Source organism: Mirounga angustirostris, unplaced genomic scaffold, assembly GCF_029215605.1.
Source record: "Mirounga angustirostris isolate CCGP_5_RB_7025 unplaced genomic scaffold, mMirAng1.0.hap1 SCAF_9, whole genome shotgun sequence".
In the NCBI taxonomy this organism is placed as follows: domain Eukaryota; kingdom Metazoa; phylum Chordata; class Mammalia; order Carnivora; family Phocidae; genus Mirounga; species Mirounga angustirostris.
Genome location: NW_026991717.1, coordinates 30,042,141 through 30,060,682, shown reverse-complemented (window position 1 = coordinate 30,060,682; position 18,542 = coordinate 30,042,141). Strand labels below are relative to the sequence as shown.

The window sequence follows — 18,542 nt, the reverse complement described above, 5'->3', positions numbered from 1 at the left end:
GACTTGGTTAGATTTTAGTTCTTTTATTTCTCCAGAAAGGGTTTCTCTAACATCTTCCATGCTTTTTTCAAGCCCAGCTAGTATCTTTAAAATCGCCATTCTGAACTCTAGTTCTGATGTCTTACTAATGTCCATATTGATTAGGTTCCTGGCAGTCGGTACTGCCTCTTGTTCTTTTTTTTTGAGGTGATTTTTTCCATCTTGTTATTTTGTTCAAAGGAGAATAGATGAATGAGAGAACAAAATACTAACAGGGTAACAATGACTCCAGAAAAATCTACACTAAACAAATCAGAAGATACCTGAAACCAGAGGAAGAGAAAAGGAAAGAAAGAAAAAAGAGAGAGAGGAAAAAAAAGAAAAAGATAAAAACAAACAACAAAACAGAATATGATCAAATATGATCAGGCTGGTGCATAGATCAGTGCCACACACTAGATTTTGGGCATATTTTTGTCTGTTAGAAGAAAGTGCCTCCCAAAATTTTAAAGAAAGAAAAACTTATATATGTACAAAGATAAGGGTAAATACGATGAAGGGATGGAATATGACTGTAAAGATGAAAATTATAAAAGATTTTATAAAAGGAGTTGATAAGATAAGGAGTTGGTTGAAAAAAGAAAGAGGAGGATTTAAAGAGGAAAAAAAAGGGAGAGAATGTGATCAGGCAGGAGACTAGAACAAAGCCATATGCTAGAGATTTAGGGTATATTTTGGTCTGTTAGAAGAAACTGTATCCTAAAATTTTAAAGAGAAAACAACTTATATATATATATATATACCAAAAATAAGGTTAACTACTATGAAGGGATAGAATATGACTCTAAAAATGAAAAATAAAAAAGATTTTTTTTTAAAAGGGATCGATAAGATGTTGGTTGAAAAAGGGAAAAAGAAAAATTAAAAAAAAAAGAAAGTAAAAAAAAATAACTTTGGTGAAAGACTAAAGAATCATGGGGAAAAAGCCATGAATTCTATGTGCAGTATTCCCCTAGCGCTGGAGTTCTGCCGTTCTCATTGATGGGTAAACTTGGTCTTGGCTGGCTGTTCTTGCTGATCTTCTGGGGGAGGGGCCTGTTGCTGTGGTTCCCAAAGGTCTTTGCCGGAGGTGAAATTGCCCCGCCCTTGCCAGTCCGGGCTGAGTAATCTGCTCAGGTTTGCTTTCGGGAGCTTTTGTTCCCTGCAAGCTTTCCGTGCAGCTTTGGAGGACGAGAGTGAAAATGGTGGCTTCCCAGTCTCTGCCCCAGAGGAGCCAAGAACTCGAGGCCCCATTCCTCAGTGAGCCCCCAGAGAAAGCAGTCATTCACTCCCATCTCCCCGGTCTCTGGCCGCACTCCTTGCTCACCTGGCCTGTGACCGAGCATTTCTATCTCTGGCATCTGACCCCGTGTGGAGTCTCCAAACCCAGCAGATCCCTGCAGTGTGCTCGGTTTATGGCAACCCCAAGCTGGGAGCCCACTCCTCAGCTCCGTCTCTGCAGCCGGCTTCCCTGCTCGGATACCTGGGAGCTCTGCCGCACTCAGGCACCCCCGGTCTTTCTGTGATCCCGAGGGTCCTGAGACCACACTGTCCCAGCAATGGTTCCACCCCCCCACCCCCCCCACCCCCGCTTAGCCACTGGAGCAACGTCCCTCAGTGGAGCCGACTTCTAAATTTTCGATTTTGTGCTGTGCTGCTCTATCACTTGGCTGGAAGTGGCCGCCGGAGGCCCCCTCCCCCGCCATCTATCCTCCCGATTATTGCCTCGGATTCACTTCTCCGCACATCCTACCTTCCAGAAAGTAAGTGGTTGCTTTTCTGTTCAGAGAGTTGCTGCTATTTTTTTCTTCAGTCTCCTATTGAATTTGTAGGTGTTCAGAATGGTTTGATCCCTATCTGGCTGAATTCCTGGGACCAGACGAAATTCAGGTCTCCTACTGCTCTGCCATCTTGCTCCTCCCTCTAATATCACATTTTTAAAAAAAGGTTTATTTTAGAGAGAGAATGTGTGCGCCCCCGAGCTTGTGTTGGTGGGGGAGGCACAGGGAGAGAGAGAGAGAGAATCCTCAAGTAGATTCCCCGCTGAGTGCAGAGACCAACATGGGGCTCCATCCCAGGACCCTGAGATCATGACCTGCACTGAAATCAAAAGCTGGCTGCTTAACTGACTGAGCCACATAGGTGCCTCACTATCTTAATTTTTTGATGCTCTCAAGTCCTATATTTCTAAAGTGGGAGTCCCTCTGGCTCCTGTTTTCTAATGATGATGTGGGAAACAAATGCAAAAGAAGAAAATTAAATTTCCTTATTGCCTACAGCCCACTGACAAGTCCTTGAAACAGGTAGAGTGACCTTCCTCTAGGAACTCACCTCCCTTTATGATTAACATTACTCTGACTCCCAGGATCCTGTAAGTCTTCTTTAACATATAAATTCCTTTGGAAACTTCCTTTATCTTTACCCTCAAGATACATGTTTGCAATCATCCTCCAAGAATATGGACTACTAGGGGCGCCTGGGTGGCTCAGTCATTAAGTGTCTGCCTTGGGCTCAGGTGGTCCTGGGATCGAGCCCTATATCGGGCTCCCTGCTCAGCAGGAAGCCTGCTTCTCCCTCTCCCACTCCTCCTGCTTGTGTTCCCTCTCTCTGTCAAATAAATGAATAAAATCTTGAAAAAAAAAATATGGCCTTCTAATCTGAAGGGTCTCATGACGAAGGTTATAGACAGTAATAAATGACCTTTCCCTAACAATGGCTAGCCCCTCAGTAGCTAGTCACCCGACATAGCGCCAGTATAGCTCTTTCTGCCACAGGTCATGTCTCCGTGCTTTAATAAAACCACCTTTTTGCACTGAAGACATCTCAAGAATTCTTTTTTGGCCATCGTCTCTGAACCTTAGCATTTATACATCAGTGATGTCATAAAGTCAAGGAGCTTATCTGAAATCCCTACTCTTGAAATTTAAAAAATTTGTTCTGTAGCTAACCATGAGTTATTTAGGAAGGTATATTTCTACAAATCTATATTTTTAATAATAGATTATTAAAAGGTTGTCTTGAACTGTTAACAATGTGTATATAGTAACCGCACTTAAAAATGATTAAGATGAGGGTGCCCGGGTGGCCCAGTCATTAAGAGTCTGCCTTTGGGCTCAGGTCATGAGCGAGTCCCACATCGGGCTCTCTGCTTGGCGGGAAGCCTGCTTCTCTCTCTCCCATTCCCCCTGCTTGTGTTCCCTCTCTCACTATGTCTCTCCCTGTCAAATAAATAAATAAAATCTTTTAAAAAGAAGATTAAGATGATAAATTTTATAAGTGTTATTTACTGCAGTTAAAAAAAAAGATACCTTAAATTGTTAGAACGTAAGTTAAATGACTTGCATTTCGTATCCAAGTTGTTTCTAGTATTGACCTGATTTGTGCCCTTGAGCAAAGTCCTTCATCTTTGGGGGGCTCTTCAATGTCATCTGTTTAATGGAGGTGGTATTTTACATCTACAATAAAGAGCTAGAGAACACATTAAGAGGAAAATAGGTAGGCATTTGCAATTAGTTAACATTCTTGTGGGGAAATCAATCTGAATTATGAGTATTATTTTATATTCATTTGCATTTGAAATTGATTTGTTGACTAATTAAGATACCAAAGAAATACTTTATGTGGAGAGTGAAGCAACCCTTTTCAAGGGCATTTGAATGTTCCTGTTTTTGTATTCATTGCCAGACGGGGAGGCATAACAATCATGATTCAGAAGCTATGAAATTGGTGTGAAGAAACATGACATTTTTCAGAGTCCATGCCCTATCATTGACAAATGAGATTGAACTGTGTAATTTGCATGCAAATTTTAATTTCTTTTGAAAGAAGAAAGAGAGCCAATTTCGATGGTTCTAAAAGATTTATTGTATAAAGTGAATTCTGTAAAATTACGCTGCCTGCCAATGTGTCTACTAAGGGTCTTGTCTGTTTTTAAAGTGAAGTAAATTGAGTGTGTTTTTAATATTATAATCAATGTCATATGACATTTCTAGTAATGATTAAAAGCTACCATATTTTATTATTAAAGAGGTTAAAGTAAGTTATTTATTTTAAGTACAAAAATGTACTATACATTTTATATTACAAAATGTATGTTAAAATAGGGATAGGTGACTTTAATTACATATTATTTATCTTTTTCATTAGAACTTGGGAAGATTATTTTATTTTATTTTTTTTAGATTTTTTATTTATTTATTTGAGAGAGAGAGAATGAGAGACAGAGAGCACGAGAGGGAAGAGGGCAGAGGGAGAAGCAGACCCCCCGCCGAGCAGGGAGCCCGATGCGGGACTCGATCCCGGGACTCCAGGATCATGACCTGAGCCGAAGGCAGTCGCCTAACCAACTGAGCCACCCAGGCGCCCCAAGATTATTTTTTTTAGATATTATTTACTTGAGAGAGAGAGGGAGAGCGTAAGTGGGGTGGGAGAGTAGAGGGGAGAGGGAGAAGCAGGCTCCCTACTGAGCAGGGAGCTGGACACGGGGCTCCATCTCAGGACTGTGGGATCATGACCTGAGCCGAAGGCAGATGTTTAACCAACTGAGCCACCCAGGTGCCCCAGAACTTGGAAAGATTTTATAGTTTATTCCTACCTTTTTATTTTTGAGTTAAGAAGCAAAAAGACCCTCATGTTGTCCTTCCCCTTACCCATATCTCACTTCGTTTTCAAAGATGATGGGGGGGCGGGGAGTAGGTTAAAATTATTCTTACTACGTTAGGTTTGAGTGGGTTTGTAAGGGTAAAGCAGGGAGTTAGAATCCAGCTTTTTTTTTTTCTTCTAACACCTACGGTAGTTTACTACATGAACACAGAGTTCAAGTCATAGCAGGAACTCCTGAGCAGTAAATCTCTTGGTTACACCAAAGACTGAAAAAATCAAAGGCAGTGTCAACACTGTTAAGGTTGAATAAGAGAAGGACCAAAATATATTCATTGGATCTAGCTATAACAAGGTTGTTAGTGACTTTGAAGAGATTGGATTCAGTCTTATGGTGGATGTGAAAGCCAGTTTGCTGTGAGTAAAGGAGAGAAAGATGAGGCAGTAATTGGTGCTCAGGTATATTATTTTCAAGAAGTTTGGCTCTGAAAGGGTGGAGAGAGAATGATAACCCCTTTTAGCCCTGCCCTCAAAAAGTATACCCTCTCAGAAAGGCCAGTGAGCTCTATGAGGTATGTCGTTGGTATGTGAAAGAAAACTTCACATTTTATTATTTAAGTCTGATCAGTTTTGCTAAGTTTTCTGAAAGCATGATGGGGTATCTGTTGTAGTGATTTAACAAGTTTATATACTGTTCTTGGATAATTAAGTTACTACTGAGATAACAAAGAGTTGCTTTTTAGTTTATCATTCTGAGGAAATTTCATTTAGTCACTAAACATTTCTTTTTTTTTTTTTTTTAAAGATTTTATTAGAGAGAGAGAGACAGCGAGAGAGGGAACACAAGCAGGGGGAGTGGGAGAGTGAGAAGTAGGCTTCCCGCAGAGCAGGGAGCCCGATGTGGGGCTCGATCCCAGGACCCTGGGATCATGACCTGAGCTGAAGGCAGACGCTTAACGACTGAGCCACCCAGGTGCCCCAGGCACTAAACATTTCTTGAGTGCCAGCTGTGTGCCAGGCACTTAGTGGGTACTAAATTCACAGTGGGGAACAGACACGCCTAATTCCTGCCCACATGGTGTGGATAGATGAGGAAGACAGACATTGAACACATTATTTTAAGTATGATCGATGTAACAGGTGTATAGGGTATTTGGGGAACATGTAGTGGCAGGGAGGATAATCTAATTAGGGGGCTGGGGAAACTGACAAGATATCTGAAATTATTTGTAAACTGAGGTGCTTTATAATTGTTATTGAGTGATGAAGTAATAGGGTGGAGGATTTTCTTTAGATGAAAACATCATTTTTGAGTTTTGTCTGTCTTAAGTCACTTGTTTATTTTAATTCTGTTCATATTGTATGTGTTCTTATTAGATATTCTGGTTTTTAAATATGAATTATTTGCAGGGTTGAGCTAGAAACAGAAATAAAGCATCAGTCGTGTTAGTTTGACTGTTAAAACAAAATCGAACGTCCATGTGAATTTTGTGTAAGGTAAGGTGGAACATGCTGAAGGAGCCCTGGAAATTAAGAAAAAATAGTCCTGGAATAATGACACAGTGTGAAAAGTAAGATCTGTAGCACCCTTGTTTCATTTCTGTATAACTCTGAAGGGCCGTCATAGCTCCATGGCACTTTGTGGGTTCAGCCTAGATCTTTGTTGTGACTGCACTGCATTCTTGCAGTTTAGCTTCCTCCACTACCCAGTCCTGACTCCTTGATGCTCATAGATGTTGTTTCCAGGAGTACTCCCCAATAAACTTGTACACTCACACATACAAAAGGAAGATATAAGTGTAAGGTGGCAACAAGCATTTAAAGCACCCACTATATGCAATGAATTAACTTCTCTCCTATGTGTCTAGAATGGTCCTAGTTATGTTCATTCTTGGGAGAATTAAGACAACAGTCTTTTAGATTTTCTGTGGCTTAGATGAGCAGCCTTGGAGAAAGGCTGATCTAGAGTCTTAATTGCTTTCTATAGCTCAGTGTATAGAGTAGAAGTATTTAAAGGATGTTTTTAAAGCAACAGATTTTTTTTTTTTAAATAGACCATATGTGAAAAACAATAGACTATTTGGGGAGCAGTTTTAGATTCACTGCAAAATTGAGCAGAAACTACAGAGTTCCCATGTATTTCCCCTTGCTTGTCCCCACCTTTCTGCACTATCAGCATCCTGCTCCAGAGTGGTACTTTTGTTCCAGTTGATGTTCCATTTACATATTATCAACCAAACTCCATAGTTTACATTAGGGTTCACTTTTAGTGTTCTACATTCTGTGGGTGTATCCCAAGTGTACAGTGGCATGTATCCACTGTTACAGTATTATACAGAACAGTTTCACTGCCCTAAAATCTGTGCTCTGCTTATTTCCCTCTAACCCCTCTGCCCCCAACCCCTGGCAACTGCTGATCTTTTCACTGTCTCCAGCTTTGCCTTTCCAGCATGTTGTCTAAGTGGAACTGTACAGTATGTAGCCTTTTCATGGCCTGATAACGCCTTTTTTTCTTTTTTAAAGTGCTGAATATTCTGTTTTCTGGATGAATTACAGTTTATCCATTTACCTACTGAAGGACTTTTTGGTTGCTACCAAGTTTTGGCAATTATGAATAAAGCTGCTGTAGATATCCATATGCAGACTTTTGTATATAAATAAGTTTTCAACTCATTTGGGTAAATACCAATGAGTATGAGTATTGGATTATATGACAAGAGTAATTTTGTAAGAAACTGCCACATTGTCTTTCAAAGTGGCTGTACAGTTTTTAATTTCCACCAGAGTTCCTATTGCTCCACATCCTCGCCAGCATTTGATGTTGTCAGTGTTTTGGATTTTCACTGTTCTAATAGGTATGCAGTAGTATCTCATTTTTGTTTTAATTTGCAGTTCTCTAATACATGATGTTGAACATCTTTGCATGTGCTTATTTACTGTCCATATATCTTCTTTGGTGAAGTGTCTGTTCAGATCTTTTGCCCATATTTAAAAATCAGTTTCTTACTGTTGAATTTTAAGAGTTCTTTGTGTTCTTTTAGATTACAGCCTTTTATTAAATGTCTTTTGCAAATAGTTTTCTCCCAGTCTGTGGCTTGTCATCTCATTCTTTTGATGAAGTGGTTTTTAAAATCAGTGTTCAGTTCATTTATTGGATATCTCCTCTGGGCTAGACACTAAAGTAGAAGCTGGGGTTATGGTGGTTAGAAAATCAGATATGGCCCCTGTCCTCAAAATCAAGTGGAGAAGGCAAAATAATCAGGTGAATATAGTCAAGTGTGATAAGCTATAATGAAGGCAATTCAGTGTACTCTGTTGGTGCTAGCAAAGTTAACTAGTCCAAGGAGATCCAAAGAAAGTTTTTATGTTTAGCTAATGTTTATCGAGCGATTTATGTTCTAGGCACTATTCCAATAATTCAGTTCTCACAACTCTGTGAGGTTGTGAGAGCATCATCTCTATTTTATGATCGGGGAACCAAGACGCAGAGAAGTTACAGTGGAAGTGGAATTCAAACCCAGGCAGGGTGGCTTCAGAGCCTATACTATTTACCACTGCCCTGTACTAAGGCTTCTTGGAAAGATTGGCATTTAAGCAGAAAACTTAAGGATGATTGACTGGAAGCTAATCGGGTAACAGGGGAAGAGGTCCTCTAGGTAGAGGGAACAATGTGAGGGAAGGCTGGGGGTCAGAGAGAGCAGGGCAAGTTCAAGTATCTGAAAATAGGGTGTAAATGGAGAGAGGAATATATGGCTAGAGAGAGAGATCACGCCATAAAATAAATGCCTGGTAAGCCAACCTGAAGAGTCTAGTTGTATCCTAGGGGGGCAGGAAGCAATTGATGTGTTTTAGGCAGGGGAGTAACATGCTAGATTTGTGTCATGGAAAGATCACAGAGAAATGGATTGGAGGGGAGAAAGCTGGGTTGGAAGATGTTTGGAGTGTTATAGGGGAAGGATAAAAGCCTGCCCTAGGTGGTAGCATTGATGATGGAGAGAAGTGAATGGATTTAGGAGATACTTTATTTAGAAGGGAGAATTGGTATGACTTTAGTAGCCGATTGGATGTGAGGGCTGAGAAAAAACTCAGATATGACTCTCAGATCATGGTTTGGGCAGCTTGTTAGAGAGTGGTACATCTCCTGAAGAACTCTGGATGTAAAATCTGGTAAGGAGCTAGAGGATCAGGGGAAAGATGAATTAAGATTTGGATCTGCTGAGTTGGAGAGTGTTTGATGGAGACAGGCAAGTTAAGCAGTTGAAAGTGCAGAGAGTAACTTAATTTCAGGTCTAGCACTTAGGAACGAGATTTAACATCTCTTTCTCCCTCCTTCCTCCAATATATATGTGATTCTTTTATAGGTGGTAAATTATAAATTAAGGCATGGAAATGAGAAGTGAATAGTCAATAATTTCAAATATTTCTGTGAGAATAGTAAGGTAAAGCCTGAAAAGTATCTGTTGGTAATTTTGGTGAGGACATAAGCCAGAGTGCAAGCAGTTGAGGCATGAATGGGAATTGAGGAATTAGAGAATTGGAGTGGAAGATGGTGCTAGTGGGTTTTTAATTTTGGGCTTCTTTAAAATTGGGCAGCAGGGGCGCCTGGGTGGCTCAGTCTTTAAGCGTCTGCCTTCGGCTCAGGTCATGATCCCAGGGTCCTGGGATCGAGCCCCATATCCGGCTCCCCACTCTGCGGGAAGCCTGCTTCTCCCTCTCCCACTCCCCCTGCTTGTGTTCCTGCTCTCGCTATGTCTCTCTCTGTCAAATAAATAAATAAAATCTTAAAAAAAAAAAAAATAAATAAATAAAATTGGGGAGCCTCAAACATGTTTAAATGTTGATGGGAAGCAGCTCTGGAAAATGGGAGAAGTTAGAGATATTACTGAGAGATAGAAAGAAGTCTTCCAACTAGATTTGAGAGGACAGAACCTAGAGCCCAGATAAAGCAATCAAATCTAGGACCTGTAGCAGCTTCCTTTTTGATAGGACAGGGACAGTAATTTCTGTTGGATATCAGGAAGGTGAAGCAGGTCCTCTCTAATGGCTTCAGTTTTCATTGTGAATGAAGTAGGAAATGAGGCTCTCTTCTGAGAGTAGGAAACAGACTCTATTAGCAATTGAGAAACATCAGAAGGGGATATTTGATCAGAGTTGCTTTGGAAAGTGAAAGTGCCAATGTGGATAACATAGAACATTGTCAGGCAATTTTGAGGGCCCAGATAAGGTCGATGAGCCAGAGCTTATGGTGACAGCAGCCTGCATTAAGTAATTTCAGTGTTTTCAAGAGGTTGAGATTCCTTTCTGGACTGTTACCTTATTAAGTCTTTCTATAGTTATCTTTAAATGTTAAAGAATTTGGCTCCTTTTTTCCCCCCGTAAAAAAAGAGGGCCCTAAAGTACACAGATGCAATGGATCATAAGATAATAAAATGTAACTTGTTTAAAAACCTTTCCAGTAATGGACCTTTTTGAATCTTTAGTAGTTATCTATACCACGCTTATACCTAAAGTAGGATTTTAGGGCTCTAAAATGTTTAGAGCTGGAAAAGAGAACTTTTACATCATCTTTTTTTGGTTCTTTTTGATCAGTGCTATTTTTTAAAAATCAGGAAAATACTTGCTAAATGAAATCTTATAGGAATGACCCATCTACAGGTTTCCCCTGCTATGCAAAATAGAGCTTTCCTATAAAACCTTTCATAAGCTAAAACAGTGTAAAGTGAAGAAGCAGTTGCCATTAACTTATACGGAAACATTTTTTAGTGTTCTCAGACTCAAGAAATAACTTCTCTTAGGCTCTTCTGTTATCATAGGATACATCTTGTTAACGGATGCACAAAAGAAATTAAGACAAATCACAAATGCTCACACAGTTCAAATCTATGGTGGCTTGATGCTGAGTGTAGTTCCAGGGAAGGAGCTTGATGGTGCCCCTCTTGCTGCTTTGGGGTGCACGGTAAAGCACTTTGGGGTACAGCTTGCTGCAAAACAAATGCTGAATGCTAGTTTTGCTTTTCACCTTTTTTCATAAAAATGAAGATCCTCTTCCAATTTCTTTTGGTTAGGTAGGGGGGCGCCTGGGTGGCTCAGTCGTTCAGTGTCTGCCTTCGACTCAGATCATAATCCCAGGGTCCTGGGATCGAGCCCCAATTGGGCTCCCTGCTCGGCAGGAAGCCTGCTTCTCCCTTGCCCACTCACCCTGCTCATGTTCCCTTTCTTGCTGTGTCTCTCTCTGTCAAAATAAATAAATAAAATCTTTAAAAAAAGAAAGGGAAGAAAGAAAAACAAAGAAAACATGTAGGTCTTTCATAAAAGTGAAGTGGCATAAAATGAATTTTTGAAAAGCTGGGGATACCTATATAAAAGAACTTAAAAATGATGGTACTTTGATGTGACCTAGTAATTAAAAACACAAATTCTGGAGTCTGACTGCTTACGCTTTTTAAAAAAAAAGGTTTACTTATTTATTTGAGATAGAGCAAGTGAGCATGAGCAGGGGGAGGGGCAAAGGGAGAGGGAAAGAAATCCTCAAGCAGACTACCTGCTAAGTGGCTAAGTGCGGGGCTGGATCATGACCTGAGCCAAAATCATGACCTGAGCCAAAATCAAGAGCTGGCTGCTTAACTGACTGAGCCACCCAAGCACCCCAGACTGCTTACACTTTTAAACAGGCTCTGCTTCCTAGCTAGGTAGCCATTAAGCTCCAGTTTCTTCATCTGTAAAGTCAAGGTAATAATAATACCTACGTCATAGAGTTATGAATTTTAAGTAAGATACACAGTTGGCCCTTGAACAACATGGATTTGAACTGCATCGGTCCACTTGTATGTGAATTTTTTTTTTTTTTTTGATAAAGAGTGCAGTACAGTAAACGTATTTTCTCTTCTAATGATTTTCCTAATATTTTCTTTTCTCTAGCTTACTTTATTGTAAGAATATGGTATATAATACATATAACATACAAAATACGTGTTAATTGCCTACTGTTATTGGGAAGGCTTCTGGTCAACAGTAGGGTATTAGTTTTGGAGGAGTCAAAAGTTACATGTAGATTTTTGACTGCATCAAGGGTCAGTGCCCTAACCCCCATGTTGTTCCAGGGTCAACTCTTTCCCAATATCTGTATCTTTTGGTTTATTTAATTTGGTTAAAGCAGAGCTGGGGAGCCATTCTGGCAACCCCGCTTGCCTGGTTTTTACTTTATCCTGTGTGGTGGTTCCTGAGGTGTGCCTCCCTGACACCCTTAGTCTTATATGGAATGTAGTTTGAAATCCTCTGAGCTAGCTCATCTCCCTCAATTTACAGATAAAGAAACTGGGCTCTAGATTGAGGCATAACATTTGAAAGACTACAGACCAATTTCTTCTGCTACACACAACTATTACTGCTGTTAAGCCACATAACCATGTTTAGGTGCTGTAGCTTCTCTTTCGGTGGTATCTGAGGAATAGAAGGTAGAACACTGAGTTAGAAAGAAGCTTAGTATTAAAAACTATAAGGAGGGGTGCCTGGGTGGCTCGGTTAAGCGACTGCCTTCGGCTCAGGTCATGATCCTGGGGTCCTGGGATCGTGCCCCGCATCAGGCTCCCTGCTCAGCTGGAATCCTGCTTCTCCCTCTCCCACTCCCCCTACTTGTGTTCCCCCTCATGCTGTCTCTCTCTCTCTGTCAAATAAATAAATAAAATCTTTTTAAAAAATAAAAACTGTAAGGAGACGAACCATGAGCGACGATGGACTCTGAGAAACAAACTGAGGGTTCTAGAGGGGAGGGGGGTGGGGGGATGGGTTAGCCTGGTGATGGGTATTGAGGAGGGCACGTACTGCATGGAGTACTGGGTGTTATACACCAACAATGAATCATGGAACACTACCTCAAAAAACTAATGATGTAATGTATGGTGATTAACATAACATAATAAATTAAAAAAAAACTGTAAGGAGTCAAGTGATAAAGTAATATGGAGTGCCTATATGATGTAATAGTAATTAGTAAAGATTGATCAGGTAGATGAATGAGTGGGTTCTTAGGTATGTTCTTTTGTTGTTGTTTACTGTTATAATTTTGAATAGTCTTTTAAAAAGAATATACAGGGCGCCTGGGTGGTTCAGTCGTTAAGCGTCTGCCTTCGGCTCAGGTCATGATCCCAGGGTCCTGGGATCGAGTCCTGCATCGGGCTCCCTGCTCAGCAGGAAGCCTGCTTCTCCCTCTCCCACTCCCCCTGCTGGTGTTCCCTCTCTCTCTGTCTCTCTCTCTCTCTGTCAAATAAATAAATAAAATCTTTAAAAAAATTTAAAAAATTAAAAAAATATATATATACAGTGTCCCCCTAGAAGTTCCAAAAACCTTGATGATTCCTTGGGAGAACTGCCTAATTTATCTTATGATAGAACTATAATTTACAGCAAATATGGGCCTTCTGCCACCAAATGTTGGATTTATTCTTGAAATGGTGATGGAAATCTCATAATTTTTATAATAAATGATGTGTGAAACATAATAAAAAATATGGTATCTGTTATGTATTGGTAATAAGGAGTTTGTTACTGGCAATTCTTGTGAAATGTGATTTAAATCATAAATTATGCCACTGAGTCCTAATTAGAATTCTTTGTAAAAGATACTGTGATCTTCTGATTAAAAAAGAGAAAGTACTATATATTTCTACAGATGTATATTTAAAAAAATTGTACTGGATTCTTTGAATAGGCATGGTATTTGCCTTCTAAGAACTTTCATTCCATCCCAAGAATTGTGAACTGTTGTGAATTGCTACAACTTTCTGGAGAACAGTTTGTGTCAGTCAGTATTAAAAGCTTTAAAAGTGTGCCTACCTCTTGATCTAACATTTTTAGGAATTTGTTATAAGAAAATAATCGTAAGATATGCATAAAGATTTCTTACTTTAACCCACCTCCTGTAAGAAGGCAATTTTTTTTATTGTAAAAAAAAAAAAGTTATACAAGCAGGTACTTGATCTGGCAACAACAAAAGTCTCATCCCCCCACCTCCTTCCTTGCTTCCTTTGAGTAAACAGAAAGGGAAGAAAAAGACAAGAAATGCCATCCATGATACATAATGCAGTGATTCCTTCCTCTCGCATATCCCTGTAGTCTCTGGTCCCCAGCTCTGGGATTGGTTCATCAAGGATAGAGATGGTTGAGAAGACTGAGGAGAAGGTTGAGGATGAACTGGTACAGGTAGAAAGCTTATGGGAAGAGGGTCCCTATAACTTGTTGAAGGTTGCAGAGAATCTGGCTTAGTCTTCTATGGAAGGAGAGCAGCTAAGCTCTGGCCAGGTTCCAATCAGAAGGGTCTTTCAAGACTAAAACTCTCATTTGTTGAGGATGAGTGCAGAGATGTAGCTGTAAGGATGGTCTTTTCTGCATTGTTTGGTTTTTATGCATTTTATTATTATTATTTTTTTAAAGATTTTATTTATTTATTTGAGAGAGAGAATGAGATAGAGCATGAGAGGGGGGAGGGTCAGAGGGAGAAGCAGACTCCCCGCCGAGCAGGGAGCCCGATGCGGGACTCGATCCCGGGACTCCAGGATCATGACCTGAGCTGAAGGCAGTCGCCTAACCAACTGAGCCACCCAGGTGCCCCATTTTATTATTTTTTTAAAGTAATCTCTACACCCAATGTGGGGCTCAAACTACAGCCCTGAGATCAAGAGTTGTATGCTCCACTGACTGAGCCAGCCAGATGCCCCTGCATTGTTTATGATAATAAAACTACTGGGGCATCTGGGTGGCTCAGTTAAGCGTCTCCCTTCTGTTCAGGTCATGATCCCAGGGTCTTGGGATCCAGCCCCATGTTGGGCTCCCTTCCCCGGGCGGGGGTGGGGGGGTCTGCTTCCTCTCTCTCTCTCTGCTGCTCCCCCTGCTTGTGCTTTCTCACTCTCTCAAATAAATAAATAAAATCTTTATAAAAAATAATAAATTACTAACTACCCAAATGATTATAGGACTGGTTAAACTGGTATGCTCATATACTTAACAGCAATAAAAAGGTAAAGAATATTAAAATATAGCAATTGGTATTTACAATATAGTAAATGAAAAAAAATATGTATTTTGTAAATTTAATTGTGTAATGAGCATTATAGTCCCATGCCTGTCTGCCTTTCATTCATTCCCTCCTTTGTAAATTTCCAGCTCTGGTGTAAATTTTGTACCATGCTTTCCTCACTCCAGCTCCAGATTAAAGATTATTGCTGAATTAAGCCTTACAACCATGCCACTTGATCCTCAGTGCCTCCTTTTCTCATTTCTCATAGTGATTTTTCACAAGGATAGTTCCAGAGTTTTCTTATTTTGTCACATCTATGGTGCCCTTCCTCATGTTTTCACATGATAGGAACACCTAAAATTCTTCCTTTCTTCCTCTTGATTCTATATTTCATGATCTGCAACCTCCAGCCTTTTGGATCTCTTCATTGATTGAAAAACTGTTCTCATAATTGTATGTAAACAAGTCGTATTTCCCTTAAAATCTTTGAGTATAGTGACCATTCTTGTTCATCTTTGTGTTCCTGGTGTTTGAAATTATTCCAATGACCGTGAACTATTATTGGTCTCTTGATAGTCCACAGTAGATATAGGTGGATGCTGGTTGGTTCCAAGATATGGTCTGCAAGCTTCTTTTTTGAATTCAGAAGTATGTTTAAACAGTTGGAACCCCAGCAAAATTACTGTGTGGTATTGTATTTTAAAGACAGATTTACATTATCAGTTATTTGGGTATTGAATGCATTTTGCCTGAAAGCAATAGAAATTGACTATAGTAATAGATTTCAAACCCATTATTTCTGGATATACTGTATCTTTAGCAGTTGTGCTGCAAGTGGATGTAATTGGTAATAGTTTGATTCCTAGTTTGATAGGTAATATGTTCTACTTAAGAATTTTACATTTATTTTATTTATTTTTATTTTATTTTTTTGAGAGAGAGAGCATGCATGCCTGAGCGGAGGTGGGGGTGAGGGGCAGAGGGGGAGGGAGAGAGAGAATCCCAAGCTCTGTCTCATGGCACTGAGAGCATGACCAGAGCTGAAATCAGGAGTTGGATGCTTAACTGACTGAGCCACCTAGGCGCCCCTCTACTTAAGAATTTTAAATTTAGATGTAGTTAGCAATTTCTCATTGAACACACAATATTCAGAAACATAGATTAGTGGGAAAGTTGTTTTGAAATAATTAAATTTTTCTAACAGAATACAAACTTGCACTTTGTTTTTATTAAGTAAGAATATTAGTAATAGAATGATAGACACAAATAGCTTAATTTTTGCCATTGAGTAAGTACTTTATAAATACATTTATAGAACTGAGTGTTGTGTACGGTTTTTTTAAAGCATACATGCTTAATAATTAGAGTTTTAAAAACCTATTTGTATTACAATATTCTTTTCCACCTTTTTTTCCCTTTTAGGCCTCAGTGCTACGATTTCAGAGTACCCTGGTAATAGCCGAGCATGCAAATGATACCCTAGCACCCATTACATTAAATACCATCACTGCAGCCAAACGTCTTGGAGGTGAAGTGTCTTGCTTAGTAGCTGGAACCAAATGTGACAAGGTGAGAAATTTTTAAGGTCAACCATAGCAAATATAATCTCCATCAAGAGACAGGGAAAGATGGCCACAGAGAATTATGCTGAGGACTGTAACCCAAACTGAGCTCTAATCCTCATTAAATGGCCAGTGTCATAGTCATTACTACATGTGAAAAAGGAACTAAAAGGTTTGCTCACTAAGCATTTTGTCTTTTGAAATGAGGTAAAATACTTGATTTAGTTCCACTGGCACCATCATGTGCCATCAGGTACCAAGTAGAATGATAATATTTGAGTCTCCTTAGAGGTTAATAGCCGATCCCTTTTTTGTATTGATGAATATACCAGCTAATTGCGTTTAATTCCTGAAAGTGGTAAATCTGGACAAAGTATCATGGATATTAATTTTTAATTGGTGTAAGAATTCAAATGTAAGTACTATGCTTTTCAAACTATAGCTGTTAGTAAAAGGTGTTCTTTGTTTTTGTTGTTGTTGTTGAAATGAGATACAGGTTTGTAAACTAACCCTCTAGGAAGGTTCTAGAATATGGTTTGCAGAATCTGTACCACTGGGCTACAGTGTAGTTGAAATCATGCCTCAGTTAAGTTGAGCTACCAATTCCCTCCCGTACCATACAGGAATTGCCAAGTGTGCAGTTGGGGACTTAGACCTCAGAGGAAGAAATCTGGAGAAAGCATGTTTCTTTTTAGAGGATTTTATTTATTTTTTATTAAAGGGCATTGATGCAGAGCATGTGTTATAATGCAGGTTCAGAATGCTAGTGTCACTTCCGTCTAATTTCTCACATGAAATTAGTATCCTGAAAGAATGTATTCTAGCAGGTTTGGGGTTAAGTTGTATGGGTTTCTTTACCTAAATCCTGCTAACAACTAGGAATCTTATTTATTTGATAGTAACCAGAAGGTGTGATGACATGGCTAAGCTATCTTTTTTGGTTGCCCTGCTTTTAGATATACAAGTTCTGGGTTTGATTATTTGGCTGTGATTTTAAATAATTATTCAAATATTTTAAAACTATTTGAAATGCTATTTTATTCACACTGTTTTGAGAAAAATCGAAGCAGAAACCATTTTCTCTTTAGTTACAATCTTATTGTTTTGTCGCCTTCTAATTTGAAAGAAAAACAGTACCTGTATAGAGAAATTCTATTAATAGCTTAGGCAGATTTCAGTTTTCTACTGTTTTTTGTAGTCATTTATCGTAAGCAGCAAGTGATTTTTCTGTGTAGTGCCAGAAGTTTTTGCTGGTAAAAAAGATAGTTTTGGTAGTACAGGATAGTCTGCCATACTTGGTTCAGCAGAGGTACTTTTTGCTATCTGGGAAACAGTGACCATTGTTGCAGCCTTACCTTCCATTGAGTAGGGGGCAGGAGGCACAGCTTTTTATGCCTACTCATCAGTGAATCAGCATGGAGGTAAACAAGAAGACAGAGACCATGATATGATTGTTAGGTCTCTGCTAAAGCGAAAGCCAGTCTTGCTGTAATTAGAGAATTAAAAGGGGGAATTCTACTTGCCTTTTATATATAGGAAATCTGAGTAGTCAAAAAGCTTTCCCAGAACTTCATTCTCATTCCACACGGGAAAAATGAGGAATTAAAATAAAAAATTATTTTGCTTTATCATAGATAAATATATGTAGGTGGGCAGGAACTCAGAAGTTGACAATGGACTGTTACATAAGATTTTTCTATTGCCTAAATTCACTAATTTTAAATTCAGCAGAAATTATTATTGCCAAATAAAGTGCAGTGGCCTATAAACCAGTGTGGTTAGGTCCTATTCTTTACCTCTAGGAAACCCATTCGTTGTGTTATTATTGTGTGTGTGAGAGAGAACCTAACCATTGCCTCATTTTCACCATTTGTACAGTGATGAATTTATACTTGCATTAATTGAAAGGTAAAAAGCACAATTTATAACTAAATTTGCATAGAGAGCTGTGCCAGTTTTGGCTTATCAATTAATACTTTTCTTTTCCAAGGCAGGAATTTTTGTTTAAGATAATTGGTAGTAAGATCAATTGGCCTAAGATTTTTTTTTTTGTTAAAGAATTTTTTTTCACTTATGTCACCCTTTTTCTGTTCAGAACAATTTCTGTAGTTTAAAAAAAATTATTTCTGTCGTTGGCTATCAGATTTTATGTTCTGTTGATATTTGTAGTGGTGGCTCTATTTGTATCTTTCTGTTAGATGGATAATTAAAAACTTTTAATTATAGGTGGTACAAGATCTCTGCAAAGTAGCAGGTGTAGCAAAAGTTCTGGTGGCTCAGCATGATACATACAAAGGCCTCCTTCCAGGTGAGCTTTTCCAGTGGAAAAAGTGTAATGTCTGAAGTATGCT

At 39.2% G+C, this 18,542-nt stretch overlaps 1 protein-coding gene across 4 annotated transcripts in view; it reads left to right on the top strand.

The window, feature by feature from the left end:
- The window catches only part of ETFA (electron transfer flavoprotein subunit alpha), an 87,525-nt gene that overhangs the window by 8,634 nt on the left and 60,349 nt on the right, over positions 1-18,542 (top strand). For all 4 annotated transcript variants that reach the window (XR_010404930.1, XM_045899611.2, XM_064570075.1 and 1 more), the window contains exons 2-3: positions 16,052-16,198; positions 18,418-18,499. Coding sequence is in view for 3 of the 4 variants with exons in the window: in XM_045899611.2 (XP_045755567.1) it covers positions 16,052-16,198; positions 18,418-18,499 (229 nt within the window). In the remaining variant the exon portion in view is untranslated. The remainder of the gene's footprint in view (positions 1-16,051; positions 16,199-18,417; positions 18,500-18,542) is intronic.